Consider the following 18,972-nt stretch of genomic DNA (forward strand, 5'->3'; position numbering starts at 1 on the left):
TTCTCACAACAGGGCTAAACTCTACATATTGGAGGCTTATCAGGCTTAACAAGCCATTTTGAGAGGAAGCCATTGGGGTTCCTTCTTTGCTTATTAGAGTATGGCTTCTCAGAGGCTTAAATGGATAAAAGAATCACTAAAACTCCACAAAGACACTTTCAGTGCATTGGCTTTCTCAGAAAGCAAGGGCTCAGTTGAATTCATAGCCTCAGCAGGCTAAATATCAACCTTTGATTAGGGTATATCCAAGGTCCACTTAAGAAGTTCCTGGCATAAAGTTGGTCATTTTTAAAATTTATTTTTATGAGTTAGAAAACTGAAGTTAAAAGGCAATAGTCAGGATCTTCAGATACTCATAGGGCTGAACACCATTCCCATTATGGGTGCCCCAGAGGCTTCCCAGGAACTTAGCTCAGAAAGAGAGGCCCCCAGTGACATGATGGCATCTCAGAGGGAAGATACCACTGGTAACAGCCCTGTTCTTTGTAACGCTACACAGAATTAGGTTCCCTATAGCAATGCTGTGAAAATATGCAATCATGTCTATAAAAGCAATATCTGCACAAATTGCTGCAATGATTTGATGGCTCCATCAAACAAGGAAGATTTGGAAGAACTGAAATTCCATGTGCTCTCCAATCATAGCTGTTACTTGCCTGAACCAATACCTATCTACGTAGGCTCTAAATTCCTTGTCAACGAACACTCTCCCCCTCCCTCTATTCTTTTCAGTTCTTTTCAATGCACTAACTTGCACAAAGAATCCTTTAGTTTCCTTAGCAACTGTTTGAAATTTATTTGGTTATCAAAATAAGCTGTTCCATTTTGGAGAGCCCAGCTGAGCCTGTGTGCAGTGATTTGCATGGTTCAAACCGATGGGCAATTTTGATTTCAGTGCAGAAAAAAGAAAATGCTATCCCTAGCCCACCAATTCAACCATCAGAAATGATTGTTTATTCAGTGCTTTTCCCCCTTCCCCATTAATGCATAACATAAGTTCTTGTGGCTTTACTTTGAAAAGTTGCCGCACTTGGTTTCTGCCCCATAACAACCCAAAATGGTTACATCCACTTAAAAAACATGGCATGCATTGCAGTTTAACATTATGCTCAAAACATGATGGCTATTTACAAGGCTGGGATTATCATAGATTTAAGTTGTAGAATTAAAAAAAAATACAGATCCTTCAAAACTGTTTAAAAAAGTATCCAACGATCTGAGAGGATTGATGTTAATGAGCTTGAATTTCTAGGAGTTTAATAACTGATATGGGATTTGAGTGGCTGCGAAGAAGGGAGCTAACGATGGCTGAGTGCCTCTTCATCACTAGGCTTTGAAAGGATGGTATTCTCATTTTTGTTCCACTGAAGAGGAAATTACAGCCAAAGGGGATTGAATAACTGATATGAATTTATAGAGGCCAATAAAAGGAGGGCTCAGAAATTACATTCTGAACTATCTGCCACAAGCCCATGGAGCCTCTTTCTATACCCCACACCATCACTGTGGAGTAGGATCGTCAACATTCTGAGATTCCTCTCTGATCCCTTCAGACTGGCCAAGGAATAAGCACTCAGGATTAAAGAATTTTCCTTTTAAGAAATGTTTAAGGAACTAGATTTTTAACACTACAATTTGAAACATAAACTTAGTAGGCATTTGTTTGAGCAGGGTAAAGAAAAAAATTAAGAATCATGTGGTTTCACCTAAACTATGCAAGAAGGTTTGTCCTGTTTTTACAGACTGATGTATTTTTTGTCACAGTAATTGCTTGTGATGCTGACCACTTTCCTGTACTGTACTGCATTTAAGAGGTTTGTAAACAGGATTTCCATTTGCATCAGTAATGATAGATAATCCCTTTAAGCAAAAAATACTCCAATTAAAATAAACCAATAAGCTGGTGCAATTTTATTTTGTCTCTTATCTGCACCTTCTGCTCCTTGGGAAAAGCTAAACAAAGCCTAAACAACCCACAAACTAATTTCATTAGAGTGGGAGATTTTAGAGAGATATAACTCCTGTTGAAAGAACGTTTGATAAGGATCAGGGAGGTGGCGGGGGGGAAGGAAATACATTTAGCTAAATGAAACCCTGTACCGATTTCTTGAAGGCCAACCATATTTTTGATCTGCATTTGGACATGGTGGTCTAAAGATAGCTTTTGTTTTATGGTATTTAACCTATGGCAATTGACACTATAATCTTATGTGGGCATTACTAGGCCACAGGCAGGACCATGGCAGGGCAAACTTCCCCATGTGTTAGGCGTATGATTCTGTTACTAATTTCACCCCAAGAACTTGCTAATTAGAATATACCTTAGAAATAATCCAGCTGAATATTGACCCTTTGTAGAGTACAGAAATGAAACTCACCCTGAATTTCTGTTCAAGGGATTTGCTTAAGGTCACACCATAGCTCAGGGGCCATAGCTGGAACTCAGGGCTCCTGGTCCCTTGCCTGAGCTCTTCCCTGGTCCTATTCATGCTACATCCCTCCTTAATCTCCTTATCCTATAGGGGGAAAAGAAAGTATAATTGCTGAATATTTTGTCTTAAAATATTTTCAAATGAGAGGACTAGCTTTGTTTCTTAAAACAGTGGGTGGGGGTTTTGGTTTGGCTCTCTGGAAATGTCCAAAGTTTTCATATCCCTTAAACTTAGTTGAGACATTCAATGGTCATGAATAGATACTACAGCAAGCTTATGCCACCTTACAAAAAAAAAAAAGATGGCTGAGAGGAAAATTCTCAGGACAGTGAAGCTCAGCAGCAACCCCAAATTTAACAGATATGAGGGAAGAATATGGAAGCAACAAAGGCTGGAGGCAGACTGTAGAAATACCAGACAGATAAAGCAAGTCATAGCAGACGCAGAAAATGTGGCTGCCACAATGTTTAGAATGACAACCAGGCTGGCTTGTTAGCTCAGATATCTCTCCTGGTGCCAGTTTTTGTAAGTATACCACTTTAAGTAGATAGTAGAAAGAACACTTATCTATGAAATATTCAAAAATCTAAGAAATACATAACATGGGTCTTTGGATGTCCCACCTGGGAACCATGAACTCCAAATGCAGCCATTGCCACTCTTGTCACTGACAGAGGAACATCTGAGCATCACTACACTGTAGGGTTTCACATGCACATCTCCTTCCTTGGGTGGGTCAGCTAGGGAAGAACAGGGGGACAGCAACATCCCTGACATCACAGATGTGGGCTCATGTCCAACTCCACTTGCTGGGCTGACTTCATCCAAGTCAATGTGATCCTGTCTTTTTACATTTAGAATGGGCAGCAATAATTAAACTTGGTTCACAGGGTCTTTGTGAGGATTATATGTGAAATGAAATCCTCTTGACAAACAGTTCTGGAACAAACATGTGCAGACTCTAATGACTACTGTTATAGCAGATGAGGAAACTGATGCTTAGAGAAACTAAGTGTCTTGCTCAAGGCAACATGGTTGGTAAATACTAGACCGGTCTTCCCATTAAACCACAAGGATCCCAGAACATTTCCATCAGGACACACCTCCCCACACCCACACCCATTTTTCAATTCCTGAAGGTTTCCCAAAAGGGCTGTTCTCAACCCCACCCAAAGATGGCCACCCGAGCAGTGTGAAAGCCAAATGTTTCCCTTGAGGCATGGGATGATACACTGCGGAGCACCATGAGCCCTGCCAGAGCCCCACAAGGGGCTCACAGTGACACAGAACTGCAATGAAGACAGGTGAATTGGCAGCCGGTGAGAAGTATGTGGCGGGATGGAGGAAGCGCCAGAGCATGGAGCTGTGAGCCAGGCACAGGATGCCCACGATGGAGGCCTCCTTGCTTCAAAGGCAGACACAGAGGACTCACAACACGCACAACGCAGCAACCGTACCTTCTGTGGCTCCTTTGCCTTTCCTGTCAGGGGTCTCTAAGCCAGTGCCCCCTGAGGGATATAGGGAGACGTCCGTTGGCACAGGCCAACTGCTGGCTGTATCCTCCGTGATCTCATACATCTGCCCCTCCATCGGCTGCAGGTGCCAGTTTAGGCCAAACAGGTGCATGGCTGTGGTGAGCAATGAGAAAAGTCATCTTTTTCTGCTGGAGGGGGAAATGGAACTCCCAAGCAACGGGGGGAAGAGTGGGTAGGGTGGGGAGACACAGACATTCAGTTCAGTTTCACAAACTGCCCCCAAAGAGAGCTCCTGTTGTGCCAGGCCCTGCATAGGGAGAGGGGAAGAGAGGTGACTGAACCTTGGACCCTGCCCTCCAGGAGCTCACAGACTGGTGAAAGTGGGAGGGGGTGGGATAAGGGAGCTTAAGGGAGGCCTTGACCACTTAAAAACTAAATAGCAGTCTAGACAAGGGACATGAGTATTTGTGTCACAGCTAATTTCCTTATTGCAAAAATAACTTCTACAAGTAATAAGCAAGGTCCAATAATGTTAGAGGAAAGCAGGCAAGGATCTGAGCAGTGTGCAGAGTAAGAAATACAAATGACTCCTTCATCACATGAAAAGAGTCTTGACATTATGCGTGGGGAAAGAAATGCAAGTCAGATTCGGAAGTACTACTTGTCACATACAATTTGGCACAGATACAAAGGGGTAAGAATTTGCTCTATCGGCAGAGACAGGAAGTAAGTTTTGTTGGTGACGGCATAAGCTGGCATTTGATAGAAAACTATTTAGGCTATACCTGGGAATTGAAGTTTCCAATTCTAGAAATTTCCTTCAGATATTCTCACACATGTATTAAGTGATGTATGCACAAGGTTACTTACTGAAGCTCAGCTGCTAACAGCTGAACACTAGACACTGGTCCATTGAAAAAGAGGCTAGACAGATAACTCACAGCTACAGGACAAGACTGTAGAGAACTACAGGAAAGAATGAGCAGGCACTTTCTAGATTTTTCTGGAACAAAAACTACACATGCAAAAGAGGGTGTCTCATTCACATCCTTGGTTTGTATAGCATAGTCCCAGAGATACACAAGGCACCCCAAACAGCAGCTATGTCCTGTTAAGGAAAGAGACACAACAAATCAGAGGTAAGAGGAACTTGCTTGCCACGATATTTTTCGTACATTTTCATTTTTTGTGCCATTGCATGTATTTCTGTTCTGTTTTTCTAAGGTAGTCACTGTGAAATAGTCTTGTACAACAATCTAGAAGACTCCAAAGATGGGACCTTCCATCCCTTCAGATACATAATACTGGAAAAAACATAAAAACCAGCTAGTCTGCCAAATAATTACTGGAGCAAATAGTTGTTGAAATCCCATCTCAGGATTCATGCCATGGACCTGCCAAGGGTCCAGACTCACCTCCTCTGGGTTACTGACACCAGTTTCCCACATCCTTGAGCCAAGCACTGACAATTACAAATGACCAGTTACTAAATGCTTACTGTGCACTGAAGGTATCAAAAACTAACATTTTCTTTAAGTCTCACAAGCAATCCTAAATAGTGAACATTCACAGTCCTATTTTAAAACACAGTGCCACACGAATGACTACAATATGCAAGGCTTGAAGGCTAGCAAGTGGCAGAGAGTATAGTCCATAATTGCTCAAACTCTGAAAAACCACACCTTTCAGCTTTTGTGTCCACAGGCCCCAGACTGCCTTCTCAGTCACACAGCCTCTCCCCAGCTGTACCTGGCAGGTCTTTGGGAGACACTCCCTTCAACTCATCAAACAACCTCCAAGCTTCTTAATTCTTGTTGGCAGTGATATAGAGTCCTGTGAGAGAGGAAGTCTCTGGAAGGTGTCCCTGCTGGCAGCTTTGAAGGCTCATGTTACTTCAATCTGCAGGGGAGACTGCCCTGTAGAGTACATGCTCTGACTTCAAGTCCCAAAGCAGGCTGTGTAGAAAACAGTCTGGGAGGTTGAACTTGGGTCACACCCACCAGAAGTGACCCTCTGCTTTCTCCTTGGTGACTGTCATGCCAGGGAAGCTGTACTGAAGCAGAGGTAAGAAAACTGATCTTGAATCCCAACTGTCCCTTCCTGGCTGCAGCATCCTCGTCTGAGAAATGGGAATAAAAAGATTTCCCAAGATACAGTAAGTTGTACATCTTCACATGTGACTTCCACACTTTATGGAAGCTACACATTAACTCCTGTTATGGAGAGTAATGATGACAGAGGGAGGTGATGATTACCAAGCACCTTTTTAGGCACCAGTTACTAAGGGCGGCACTTTACTCTGCTCTCTGCTGTCTCTTTGAAGCTGTCAATCATAATCAGGGCACTTGCTTGCCTGGAAGGAATGAATACTCTGTGATTTCCAAATCTGAATTAGCTCATATTTCTGCTTACCTTCTCATTGTTTCAGTGTATGTATTGGCATCTGCACAGGTAATGGAGAAATGGTTTGAACTGCAAGCAACTTAGGCACAGGCAGTTTAAATGAGCTTCTTCCCCATTAGAATCAATTATCTCATCTAAATGTGCAAAAGCGCTGTCTTGTTAAAAGGTCATGAGAATTAACGAATTCCAGAATGAATAGAACTCTCACCACTTTCTGAAGAGAGACATTTTTTATTGTCAAAGCTTCCTCTTATTTTTTAACAAGATATAAGTCAGTCCTTGCCTTAAAAATATACACTGGTGTGGGGGAGGAGGGGAGGCCACGAATTACAACATTGCAGGTGAACCCCAGGTCTGGGTGCTGGAGCAGGACAGCCTACAGCTTGGTGAGGGAGGTGACGAGGTAGATGTTGGCAGCCCCTCTTCTCCGGTCTAGGCCCCTGTAATCATAGGGGCCACACAGCCTTGAGGCCAGCCACAGGCCCTGGGGAAGAAGTACACCTGAAAAGTACTTGCCTAACAGAGTTCTGTATCTAACCCCTACTTACGGGGATGCTCTTAGGAAATGATTTAAGAGATTGGGGAGAGGGAAGGTGAATCCAGGCTCACTAAGACTGGGAGGAGCTGTAGCTAGCTGGAAGGTGAGACTTCCGAGCAGGAGCAAGATGAGGCAAAGATGCAGAGATATGAAGTGCAACTGACAATGTTGTCTCAAAGTCTATAGAACAGAGACCTTTTCTCTGTGATTCAGGATCTTGCAATACTCATGAGGCAAGTGAGCCTCACTTTCACTATGGCATTGTTTGCTGCTGTTGATTTTTTCAGTGCTGGGTGGTGAGGAGCGGAAGGGAGATGGAATGGGGAGCTTTGTTCTCTTCTTTCCAATGGACACAGCATGTGCTGGGCCAAGCCAGAGATGAGCCAGGAAAATGGGAACTCTGCACAACACTCTGCTTTATCTTACAGACATCAAAATATTAGTGGTGACACTAATGGGCATCATCTGCACATGCAATGCCTACAAATGCTTTCTTAGGCTATTCAGTTTCATCCTCATATAAAGGTAGCTTGAGAAAACATTACTGGAGAGGGACCATAAGGGAACTGGAGTAGAACTGGAGCCAAAGTGATTGCCATACACGGAACTAAGTTACCTAAGACCCTAGAACGGCTGAGCATTTCAGGCAGGCTGCATGCTCAGAAGCCTGTATTCCCAAACCAAACTTCCGCGTTTCCACATTTCCTTGAAACAAGACGAAATCTGCATAACCATAAAGCCACAAGCAGTACAACAGCTGAAAATAAGTGTCTGGCAGTGTCCAGTGATAAAATTTCCTAGGGCTCACTGTAATGCCCACTTAAAACCTGTGTATGAGGGTCAGCCTTATGGCACAGCAGCTTAAATGACTGCCTGAGAGCCTAGGAACCCATATGAACGCTGGTTCAAGTCCCAGTTTTCATACTTCTGACATTCCCTGAAAAAAACAAGATGTCTCAAATACTTTAGGTCCCTGTCACCTACATGGGAGATCCGGATGGGGTCCCAGTCTTCTGCTTTTGGCCTGGCCCACCTACTGTTGTTGCTGCCACTTGGGAAGTGAACCAAGAGACCTTTCCTCCAAGGGAGAGGAAGATCTGTCTCTCTCCCTGTGAATCTGCCTTTTAAATAAATGAAATAAATATTTTTAAAATCTATATATGGTACTAAATGCATGTTGGCCCAATATTTGGAAGTATGGATTAAAAAAACTAAGAAATAGTTTTAAAAGCTTGTTAAGAATAGATCAGATTATTAAAGCAATATATATATCACAGCTACTGTAAAAAAGGTAAGAAATATTTTTGAAAGCCTATGAAGAAAGGATCAGATTACTGAAGCTATTTGTAAATATTAGTTACTGTATTCCCTATTTCCTAAGGAATTAATGATGATCACCCTCTACCCACATATATTCCAGAATTATCTAAATGGCATCTTCTGGCGTGGATTCTTAACTATTATACAGAAAGCTCTCAAATAAACTGAATGTGGTCTATGTAAGAAAGGAGATTGGTCTGTGATTCAGTGAAGAGCTGAAAAGATGCTAAGAATTCAGAGAGGCCGTGAAAAGGTGGTGGGGTCATAGGCTCACCCACATGGAAATGTTAATGATTTCTGAAAGCCAAGAGCAGGGCGCAGAGAGATTCTGATTCCCTTGGCTCTGGCCGATCTGATGCCAGGCTGACATTTTCCCATCACCTTCTTTCTGCACAGCAAAATGAGAGAGATGACTCGGCAAGTGGGAGCCCCATCTTAACATTTTCAGACCTGAAGGCTCTCCCCAGCATCCAGCCAACAGCAGACAAGGAGCAACATCATCACACGGGGCAGCCAAGGTAAGGGCAGGGGAGTCACCTCTGTCACCACGCACAGAGCCACTTGCTTGCATCTGCACCTTAGCACTTCCAGGGAGGGACTAGGGTTGGTGATAAGCACAGGAACTGAGGACTTAAGGGACACGTTTGTTCTTCAAGGACAGTGAGAACTAAATCAGCCACCTGGCCACCCATTTTGCTTGTTTTATATTAGTGCTTTAGCTTTTGGCTTTTGGGGTTTGCTCTAAATAAGGTCACTTCTATCAAAATGAAGTCACCAGAATTCTTCGACTTGTGGTCTTCCAGTGGGAAAAACAGAAAAACAACAGCAACAGACTTGCATTCCTGGTTTTGATAGAAAGTTGTGGCATTTTACAGCTCTCAACCAAGAAACTATAGATACAGAAATGTACACAGAAGTGCAATAGGAAAACAACTGGAAGTAGCCGAGATGTCTAAAAATAGGAGACTGACTTAGCTAAATTAAGGTACAGGTGCAGGATGCAATACAAGGCAATCATTATAAAAAAATAACTACGACAACCCACAATGAGGGAAAATGCTTAACATATAAGGGTAAGGGGGCAAAAGAGAAAGTAGGATACAGAACTTCACATTTTTCTCTGCAAAATCAGGTATGTCTATGAAAAATCATTCTGTCAAGAATTACATAAAATCAACATCAGGCTTTGAATTTATTGTGGCAGGACTATGGATACATTTTCTTCTCTGGTTTCCAAGTGCACTGATACATTGTTTTGGTGTGGAACAAACCCTAACCCTAACCTTGAGAATGGGCTACTGCTGAGACACTAGTCAAGGGGCAGCACAGCCCATCTCCTTCAGTCCTGACATCAACCCTGGGAAGTTAGTTTTGCAAATGAAGGAACTGGAGGCTTTATGACTCAATGAGTCACACAATGCCCGAAATTAAAACAACGCCTGGAATTAAAACTGAATAATAAACAAACAAAAAAACCTGCTCTCTCATATTGAAAGTTTATCCTATGCATCATACATTGCTGGAGCAGTCACATTCAACATAACATTTCAACTCGCAAGTCTTTAAGACAGGTACCAGTACAAACCCTATTTTTATAGATTAGGCACCGCCAACTACAGCTACAAAACAGATAATTTAATCTATTTTATTGTTAATCTGATTTTGCATCTGGATCATCTATAATGGCACCATACCTTGTAGCAACAAGAAGATCAAAACCAGGTCCTTGCGACTCCAAGATCCCAACCACTTTTCACACTGGCACTAAGGAAGCACCAGACAGTCTTCTATTTAAGCCCCAAGCAGAAAAAAAATGCAGCTTCTGTCAGTAGAGCACACATCTGAAGAAGTGACTCCACATAGAGCAGGTGCTTCAACTCTGCCAAGACCCATGGTCTGTCCTTTGTACTCAAGGTCACACTCAAGTTCCAGGAAGCTAGGATTCAAACTGCTCTGCAGGGAGGGGAGAGCAGCCAGGATCATACAACAAGGCCCAGTCTGGGACAGTCCCATTGTTTCCTGAGATCTGGTATGGCACGCTGTGGCAGCTAGCATCCTCCCTTTGGGCAGCGGCATCCCAGTGTCCATGCTAATGACAAGCTATCTACATCAGCATCTCCGCAAGAAAGCACTCCTCCTCACCCCACACCCAGAACCAGCTTCTTGTGCATGCTGCACCATTCCCTCCTCTACCTGTGCTGAAGCTCCAATGAGGCCAAAGAAAATTGTGTGCTTGCTTGTCCTTGGCAGATCACGCAGGGAGAACATGCCTTGATACTGCTACCTTTCAGCAGCTGCTAGAAAGCATACCTCAGCCCCACAGAGCAACCCTTCCACTTCCTGACTGCCTTTGGCATGTCAACCACGTAGCTGATTATTTTTCCAAGATCAAAGTCAATTAGGAGGTGGTCCTGACTGTACCTCCAATGGAGTTTTAATTTGTGTACATATTATTAGGACTGGCCTTTCCCTCCAGAGTATTCATCTCCATGAAGGAACCGGGGCAGAGAGTGCAGTGTGGTGCCTGCCACCTGGATTTGGAACTTGGGGTAATATTTCCCTATAATGAGAGCACTTTGAAATTTCATAGAAGAATGCCTGGCGTTCTTTTGTTACTTCCTACGGCTTTCCAGCCCCTGTCCTCTTGTGTGTATGATAGCTCTTTGGGACCGGATCATGTTGTTTTGGCTCTCTGCCCTTGTCTGCACAGAGTGAGGCCCTCAATACCCATGAGCTCCCTTTCATTCTTGGAGCCCCAGTTTGATGCAATCCTTGGAATAGGAAGTTCAAGGTAGTGTAGCATTCTAGACACAATGATCACGATCAAGAAGTTGATGGTGAAGATGAAGATGCTAACAATAGCCATTGTCATTACCTGTCAGTTACACTGTATTAAGCTCTGTGCTGAATGCTCCAATCATCACAAAGCTCCAGCATTATTACTGCCACCTTATTTACAAGCAGTACCAATGTGCTCATTTCTAGACTGAGGGAAGTGAGGCGCAAAGGGGTTCAGTAACTTGCTCAAGGTTGCCATTCCTTAAAAGGTTGAGACTGAATCCAGATCTGAGTAAAAGCCACACACCCAACCTGTTCCTAGTTGCTCTCTTCCATGGATTTTTTTAGATGTACAACCATAAGAGTGACAGAAGTGGGGAAGAAAAGAGTCCATGGCTCTTTCTTATGGCTCAAATCTTGTTGGCAATATTTCCCCAACAACAGAAACTTGAAGCAATAGCTCTGCAGAAGAGAAATGATTTAACATGAGCATTTTAAGTGCTTGCTGAACATAATATTACATAATATTTGGTGGTCTACCTGACTTCTTGCTGCTTGGTGCAGAGTTCTCTGTCTCTTGAATACTTGCCTGGTCAGCCTCCATGCTTCTGCAAGTAGGAAGCCTTCTGCCCAGAATGGCCAACCTCTTCTCTACTTACCAAAAAAATCCCCTAATCTTTCAAGGCCTACCACAAATACTGTCTCTTCTGTGAGGCTTTCCATATTACTGATAGCCAAAGTTACCTGTGGTCTTTGCCCTGGGCTCTCTCATTATCTCTGCACCTGCTGCCCTGCTGGGGTACATACATGCACATTTCATCCCTTGCTAAATTCTCCACTAGACTTGCAACTTGATGTGTATGACCTGTAGAGAGTCCCAGGGTCCCTGCTCTAGCCCTTACCAACTGTGCCTCAACTGAAAAGCTACTTCAACCATTTTAACCCTTGCCTTTTTCATGGAAATGCAAATAATAGAGGACTGGTTCATCTCCCAGTGAACTAGTATATGGAAGAGTGCACTCACACACACACCTTGCCTTGCATGTGCCGGGATCCCATATGAGTGTTGGCTTGAATCCTGGCTGCTCCACTTCCCATCCAGCTCATAGCCTGTGACCTGGAAGAGCGGTAGAGGATGACCAAAAGCCTTGGGACCCTGCACCAATGTGAGAGACCCAGAAGAAGCACCTTGCTCCTGGCTTCAGATTAGCTCAGCTCCAGCTGTTGCAGCCACTAGGGGAGTAAACTAGCAGACGGAAGATCTTTCCCTCTCTCAGCCTCTCCTTCTCTCTGTAAATCTGTCTTTCCAGTAAAAATAAATAACTCTTTAAAAAATGAAAACTGTCTTACAGGTTCTTGTAAAGATTAAGTTTAATTAAGATTTTAATATAAAGTATAGTGAAACAGGAGGCCTTATTGCTTTATTGTCTAACACTCAATGAATGGAAGAGCACCTAAATATTCTAATTTAACAGTTTGTACTTCACACCTAGACTGATGCAAGATCTTGCATGCAAAGCAACGAACAGCTTCATAGCTTCAATGGTACAGGTATGCAGATTACTACTCAACTGACTGTGTTACAGACAAGTTAGGAGACCGAAGCTACACGAGGGAAGAGTCTCCAGCTTCCAGGAAAGGGAAGATACTACTCATTCTAAATGTTTCTCTAAAGCTCTCCCGACCTCTTTGTACTGCATCTCCCCTCAAAGACCCTTCCTAGCAGCTGGTTGGGCAGAATTCTGTGTGTGCTCCCTTTCACAGAGTCACCTCTGCACTGAGATATTCTGGACACATGTCTTGCAGAACCCTCACCTACAAGCAGAAAAACCTGAGACTGATGATATAGATGCCACAGTGTTCAGTTGATGCTACCGACGTCTTTCTCCTTCCCCACTGGAAGCTGTGAACAAGCTAAATGCTGGCTGGAGGGAAGGAGAAATCAAGCTGACTGCCACATGCCAGCAGGAGAGGGTTACTCCAAAGTGAAATGCCTTGCTGATGACGATGCCTGCATCCCAGCAAAGGAAGCCAGGAGAACAGGAGTAGATGCTACAAGATCCTGGAGCTTCCTTAGCTTTGTATCTCTGGATCTCAAGACATTACTGGGGCTCCAATCTGGGAGCACTTTCGGTGCCAGTCCACCTCTGTTGAATGCACTGGTATGTGGCCAGTTGGCACAAGAGAAAATAATTGTGCATGAAAAATGACCTTTCTCTTTTGCGTGGAGCTGCTCCTTGCATCTGCTCTGGCAGTCCAGAGGGGAGAACTGCAGGGCCCTTCTGGCCCAAGCTATGATTAGAAGACACGCTCTGGGGGTATATCCAGGCCTGTCCCTTACTCGTGACATGGCTCTGGACAGACAACTTAGCTTTCTTGGATCTCAGCTACTCAGCTATTCAGAAGGATGAAACAATCATCTGGTGCCCTAGCACAGGTTCAGTACTTGACAAACACTTCCTGGGTAGTAAGATCTTTGAGATGATAACCGCAATGCCACCCCAGTGCCTGGGTGCCACTTGGTAAGTTCTCAACTGGTACGAGCTGCTGTTGCCATGGCAGCTACACAAGGGCTAAGAGCAGGGGCAGCAGGGAGTGCCAAACAGGATCACAGATCCCCCTTCAAGTGTTTAGATCCTTGAGACGTCAAAGGAAGGTTCTCAGAGACAGCATCGTCTACATACGATTTGGGATCAGCACATCCATCTGGTTTTTTAGGCTCAGCTCGGAGCAGGAGCAGGCCCCCGTTTCTACCTGTGGGACTTGAGGCTATAATCCTATATGACACCAAGACTGCGACGGAAGACCAGGTTCCCTGGCTCTGACTGTCCCTCTCAGCCCTGGACAGGCTCCAAGAAAGCTCCCTGTCATTTTAAACCTGAGCTTGAAGAGGCTTCTTCCACATAGTCCCTAACTACCTAAAGTCTCTGCCTCTGAATGGCCTTTGGCAGTGGAGCCTGGGAAAATTTAACACCTGCAGGGGACCCAGCTGCCTGGCATGTGAGTCCTACCTTTTCTCCTCACCCCAACCAGCCAACCACAGACTTCTTTGATGTCTCTCACTTAATGCTCAGAACACCAGCACTTGGAGAGTAGGTGGCATTTTACCAACGAGGAAACCATGGCACAGGCATAATTAAAAACTCATCGGAGCAGGAGTTGGAATGTGCATCTCACTTGGCCCAAAGTCTGTGTTCTTGCTGCTAGCCCATGGCTGTAGAAGGATGGAGACATTTAGTTATGGTTTTGCTGTTCTGCTGATAGGAGGGAGCGCAGGCTAGAGAGACAAAATACTCTTTCTGACAGCTGCCTCTCCTCCTCTTCTTTCTCCCCTCCCTCCCTCTGCTGTCTCCTGTGCCAGGACCAGTGCTAATTACGGCTCATCTCTGGCCCTGACCTACTCTGGCAGCCCTGAGGGTGGCCTTCAGCACCAACAGCTCCACCACAGTGTTAGCAATCTATAAAGGGGCAGGACCATCATCAGGAAGACCTGTCTCCTCTGCACTCAAGTGCAGTTAAATTATGTTCTTTTACAACCACTGGTCTGGGAGAAACCTAAGATTCGGAGGAAAACCTGTAAAACTGATGCCTTTACTACATTCCTTGGGTGAAGAGGAGCACTAGAGGTATAGTTGGGTTACCGCCTCGTCCACTGAAACAGGTGCTGCCTCCAAAGGGGTTTGGAAAGAACCCCCAAGGAGATAGCATCACTATTGGCCAGTGCATGAGGAAGGCAGATTTTTTCCCCACGGCGACTCTAACAAGCATGAAGCACCTGTTTATCACCTGGTCCCCGTCATTCAGGACACTGAGGCTGAGCAAGGGGAAGGGTCTTGCTTAGGGAGGGTCCAAGGCCAGGTCTGGGTCCCCTGTGGCTGTTTTCTGGCTTTCCCTCTCCTTAGCTGCCAGAAATCAGCCCTCACCTCTGTGGTTGTTGTGATGCCAGGAGGCTTGCTCTCCTCACAGCATGGAGTCTCTGCTCTTCGTTTCCTTTTACCCACCCATGCCTTGTAATATATTAGCTCCAGGAACTAGTATCCCTCTGTTTTTTCTGTCCTCAAAAACTTTAGCTGAACACCTGCTATGCCAGGCTGCAAAGCCATGGTTACAATGCTGATGGTGTCAGGAATGGTTCCCTTTTTCTAAGATTTATTTATTTTTATTACAAAGTCAGATATATAGAGAGGAGGAGAGATAAAGAGCAGGATCTTCCTTCCGATGATTCACTCCCCAAGTGAGTGCAATGGCCAGTGCTGTGCTGATCCAGAGCCAGGAACCAGGAATCTCCTCCAGGACTCCCACACGGGTGCAGGGTCCCAAGGCTTTGGGCCATCCTCCACTGCTTTCCCAGGCCACAAGCAGGGAGCTGGATGGAAAGTGGAGCTGCCGGGATCCCGGCGTGTTCAAGGCAAGGACTTTAGCCGCTAGGCCATGGCGCTGGGCCCAGGAATGGTTCCTTTCCCTTGCCATGGGGACAGATACTGAATAATAAGTCTTATGGTCATCCAGGTGCAACAGTGAGCACCCGCAGCACTAGTAAGGCTGAACACCAGGTTCCTGGCTGAGCTGGAGACAGTCAGGGGGGCTTCTGAACTACTGACACAGGAGCAATGCTCTTGAAAAAAATTTGGTGGAAGAGGGCATGAGGTGACAGGGTTTTCTTCCAGGGTTTCATAGCCACTTGTGAGCCTCCTCACCTCCCATCAAGGAAGCTGGCTGAGCTCAGATCCAACAAAAGAGCAGTCAGACACTGTGTGGCAGCACAGCGGGGATCTTGGGCACCTGAGTAGAGGCCCTATGATTCAGAAGAGGCCCTGGTAGTGAGTAATGAGAGCATTTGAGGGTTCTAACCTTTTGATCCCTGCTCTAGGGGATGCTCCTTGCCCAAAATAACCAAGAGAGGAAAACAGAGCAGAGGTACAATGATGTTCCTGGAACATCTATTTGTACAAGCAAACAACTGGAAGCAACATGGATACAGTGACATACAGATACAACAGAGCTTTTCAACTTGACAAGAATGGGAACTGCGTCAGCAGGTGAGAAAACAACCCATGGGAAAGGCAGGCGGGCCCACACCTGTGTGCTGGCATGGGCTGCAGTGAGACTTTGCTGCTGTCCTTTAGGGCTAAGCTCAAGATGCACAGAAAACCCTGGGATGTCTCCATGGCTTGCCCTGGTATCTTAAACTCTGAATTGGATCTTGACATTTTCCTCAACAACACTCAGCTATCTTAACAGTGTGGAGGTTATTTTAGGTAACACCCTGATTTTTAACCCAGTAGAAAAATCACTGCTTTACTATTATTCTTCAGAAGAGAGCTTTAACTATACAGACAGAATAGAGAACTGTATGAAAGGGGATGGTAAGACTTTTGTGGGCAATGAAAATGTTCTGTTTTTTGTTTAACATGATTTTAAAGTCAAAGTTACAGAAAGAGAAAGCAAAAGGGAGGGAGGGACAGGAAGAGGGAAAAGGAGGGGGACAGAGGAAGAAAGAGAGAGGGAGAGGAAAGGGAGGGAGGAGAGAGGGAGAGGAAGAGAGTGGGAGGGAAGCAGGGAGAGGAAGAGGGAGAGGGAAGGACAGGGGAAACAGAGAGAGAGAGAAAGAGAGAGAGAGAGAAAACATGAATTTTTCATCTGATGGTTAACTCCCCAGTTGGCCCCTGAGGGTAAGGCTAGGCAAGGCTGAAGGTAGGAGGCAGGAGCTTCTTACAGGTTTCCCACATGGGTATCAGGGGCCCAAGTACTTAGGTCATCTTTTGCTGCTTTCTCAGGCACATTATCAAGTATCTAGATTGGAAATGGAGCAGCCAGGACATGCACCAGCACCAGCACCCAAATGGTATGCTGGTATGACAGGTGGTGGCTCTACCCACTATATGCCCCAATGCTGGTCCCAGTATTTTGTGTTTTGATTACAGTGGCAGTCACAAATTTCTATCCATCTGACTACAGAATGGCATATCTAAGATATACTAATCTGTGTAGGTAACCTATTATATCTGAGTGAATCTGATTTTAAAAGCAAGATCTGGGAAGGTGTGGTGGACATCTTTCCCAGCAGTTAAAATGCCCTCAGGGGCACGTGAATCCCATAACAGACTACCTGGGTTCAATCCTGCACAGTTTATTATTGTAGCATCCTGATAATATGTATCCTGAGAGGTAGTAGATATTGGCTTAAGTACTTGGGTCCCTCCTACCCCCATGGGAGACAGCTTGAGTTTGGGGCTGCTAGATTTGGACGGTCAAGTTTCAGCTATTGCCAAGTATTTGCAGAGTGAATCAGAGGATGGAAGACCCCAGTCTATCTCTGCCTCTCCCTCTCGGAGCCTTTGTCTTAAGAAAAAAAAAATAGATAAATACAAAGGAAGGTTCAGGTCAAGGTCTAGCACCTGAGGGCAGAGGCGGTAAGGAAACTCACGCAAGAGTGGTGTGAGGCTCTGTCCTAGCAGGAGGCTCCGTCCTAGCAGGAGGCCCTTGGGGATACAGGTGGCGCCCTGTACAGCACCAAGGAAAGGAACTGTGAAGAGTGGGGAGGCTGATGTCACCCACCAGCCCTCCGGATCTCTCCTCTAGCCTTCTGCATCCTGCTCTGGGGCCTGCGAGGCTCACTCACACAGCCTACTCTTGCTGGCTACTGGTTGGGTCCCACCCATGGAAGGAGCTTGGAGAGGGTGAGAGAAGAGAGTGAGGCTGAGATACCTCTTTCCTGACCCAATCACTATCATGGGTCTCCTGAGCACAACAGCTTCTGCCAAGCAGCCCTTTCCAGTAGCTACCTTCTACAGCCTCTGGTCACCACTACCTGCTCTCTTGCCCTATCAGGTCTGTAGGACAGTAAGAGCCTCCTGATGTTGTTAGCCCAGGGAAATGCTGCTCCTTGAAAGACTGTCCTCGTTTTTATAATTAGCCTCTTTGGTCAACTCTCCTCCAATTAAAAACAAATGCACTTGGGAAGTAAGCTGACCCAACAATGCATTGATTGAATACTTCTACTACCAGGAAGATCACTGCCAAACTGGAAAGACTGTCTTCATGCCAAGCTGAAATGCGCTGAGTGGTCTAATAATTTCACTGCTGCTCCTTGGTTTGTTTATTATCTCACTGAAGAGGAAGCTACAGTTAGAGGAGGGGAAGCCCTTGGTCAGGTGGCAGGGCTGGTCCTGGCAGAAGGATGCTATCCTCAAGATGGTGCATGAACACAATCCTCTGCTCCTTTTTGTACATTGTCTTCCCGAGACAGCCCACTCCACAGGGACAGCTCTCTGGTTAAAACAAAAGACAATCCTCTCATTTTTCATCCTGGGGCCTGGCTGTGTCCCCTGCATCATTTTAAAGCAAGTCTTATCTTTTCCCCAAGGCAGCACGTTAGACAACTACCGACAGCAATGCTGGTCTTAAGTCCTACTTTTGGAGAGATGGATAATATTTGTCCGGGGTGTGTTATACAAACATCTATCTACCTACGAATCTATCCATCTTTCCTTCCATCCACCTGTTCATCCATCCATCTATCCATCTGGGTATTAGCAATTCCCATAAAGCAACATGACAGTCAATCTTGGAAAAAAAGGTGCTAACATAAGTCCCATATCTTTATCACTTCTTCCTTCTCCTAAAAGGCAGAGTTCAATCATCTCCACTTTGTATTGTTCGAGCTATAAAGCAAAGTCCATGGCTTCCATCCAAAAGGCCTCATGTGAGGTTGGAAAGAAAGGACAGAAGATGATGCTTATTCCTCACTGATAACACCTATCTCCAAGTGCAATGAGTCATTGCTTCAGAAGCAAAGATCATCTGTGATCCTGATATTAAATGAGCTGACTCAGAGTGGAGGGACAGGCAAGAACGGGGTGTGTATAGTCACCCTGCCTCTATTTCTAACATTTTACTCATGTCAAGTATATTTCCCTTCTACCCCAGCCCAGGATGGACATTGCAACCATACTTTGGGCCATCTCATTCTTCTGCCTGGACTATCCAGGGCACGTTATAAGGTCTCTTCTTCAACCAAGCCTTT

The 18,972-nt window shown here is 45.1% G+C and overlaps 1 protein-coding gene across 1 annotated transcript in view; it reads right to left on the reverse strand.

The window, feature by feature from the left end:
• Window positions 1-18,972, reverse strand: part of TENM4 (teneurin transmembrane protein 4) — a 686,631-nt gene that overhangs the window by 183,874 nt on the left and 483,785 nt on the right. Inside the window, 1 exon segment of the mRNA XM_004589844.2 lies at window positions 3,890-4,060. Within this exon segment, the coding sequence (XP_004589901.2) occupies window positions 3,890-4,060 (171 nt within the window).

The sequence above is a fragment of the Ochotona princeps genome, chromosome 4 (genome assembly GCF_030435755.1).
Source record: "Ochotona princeps isolate mOchPri1 chromosome 4, mOchPri1.hap1, whole genome shotgun sequence".
Classification (NCBI taxonomy): Eukaryota; Metazoa; Chordata; class Mammalia; order Lagomorpha; family Ochotonidae; genus Ochotona; species Ochotona princeps.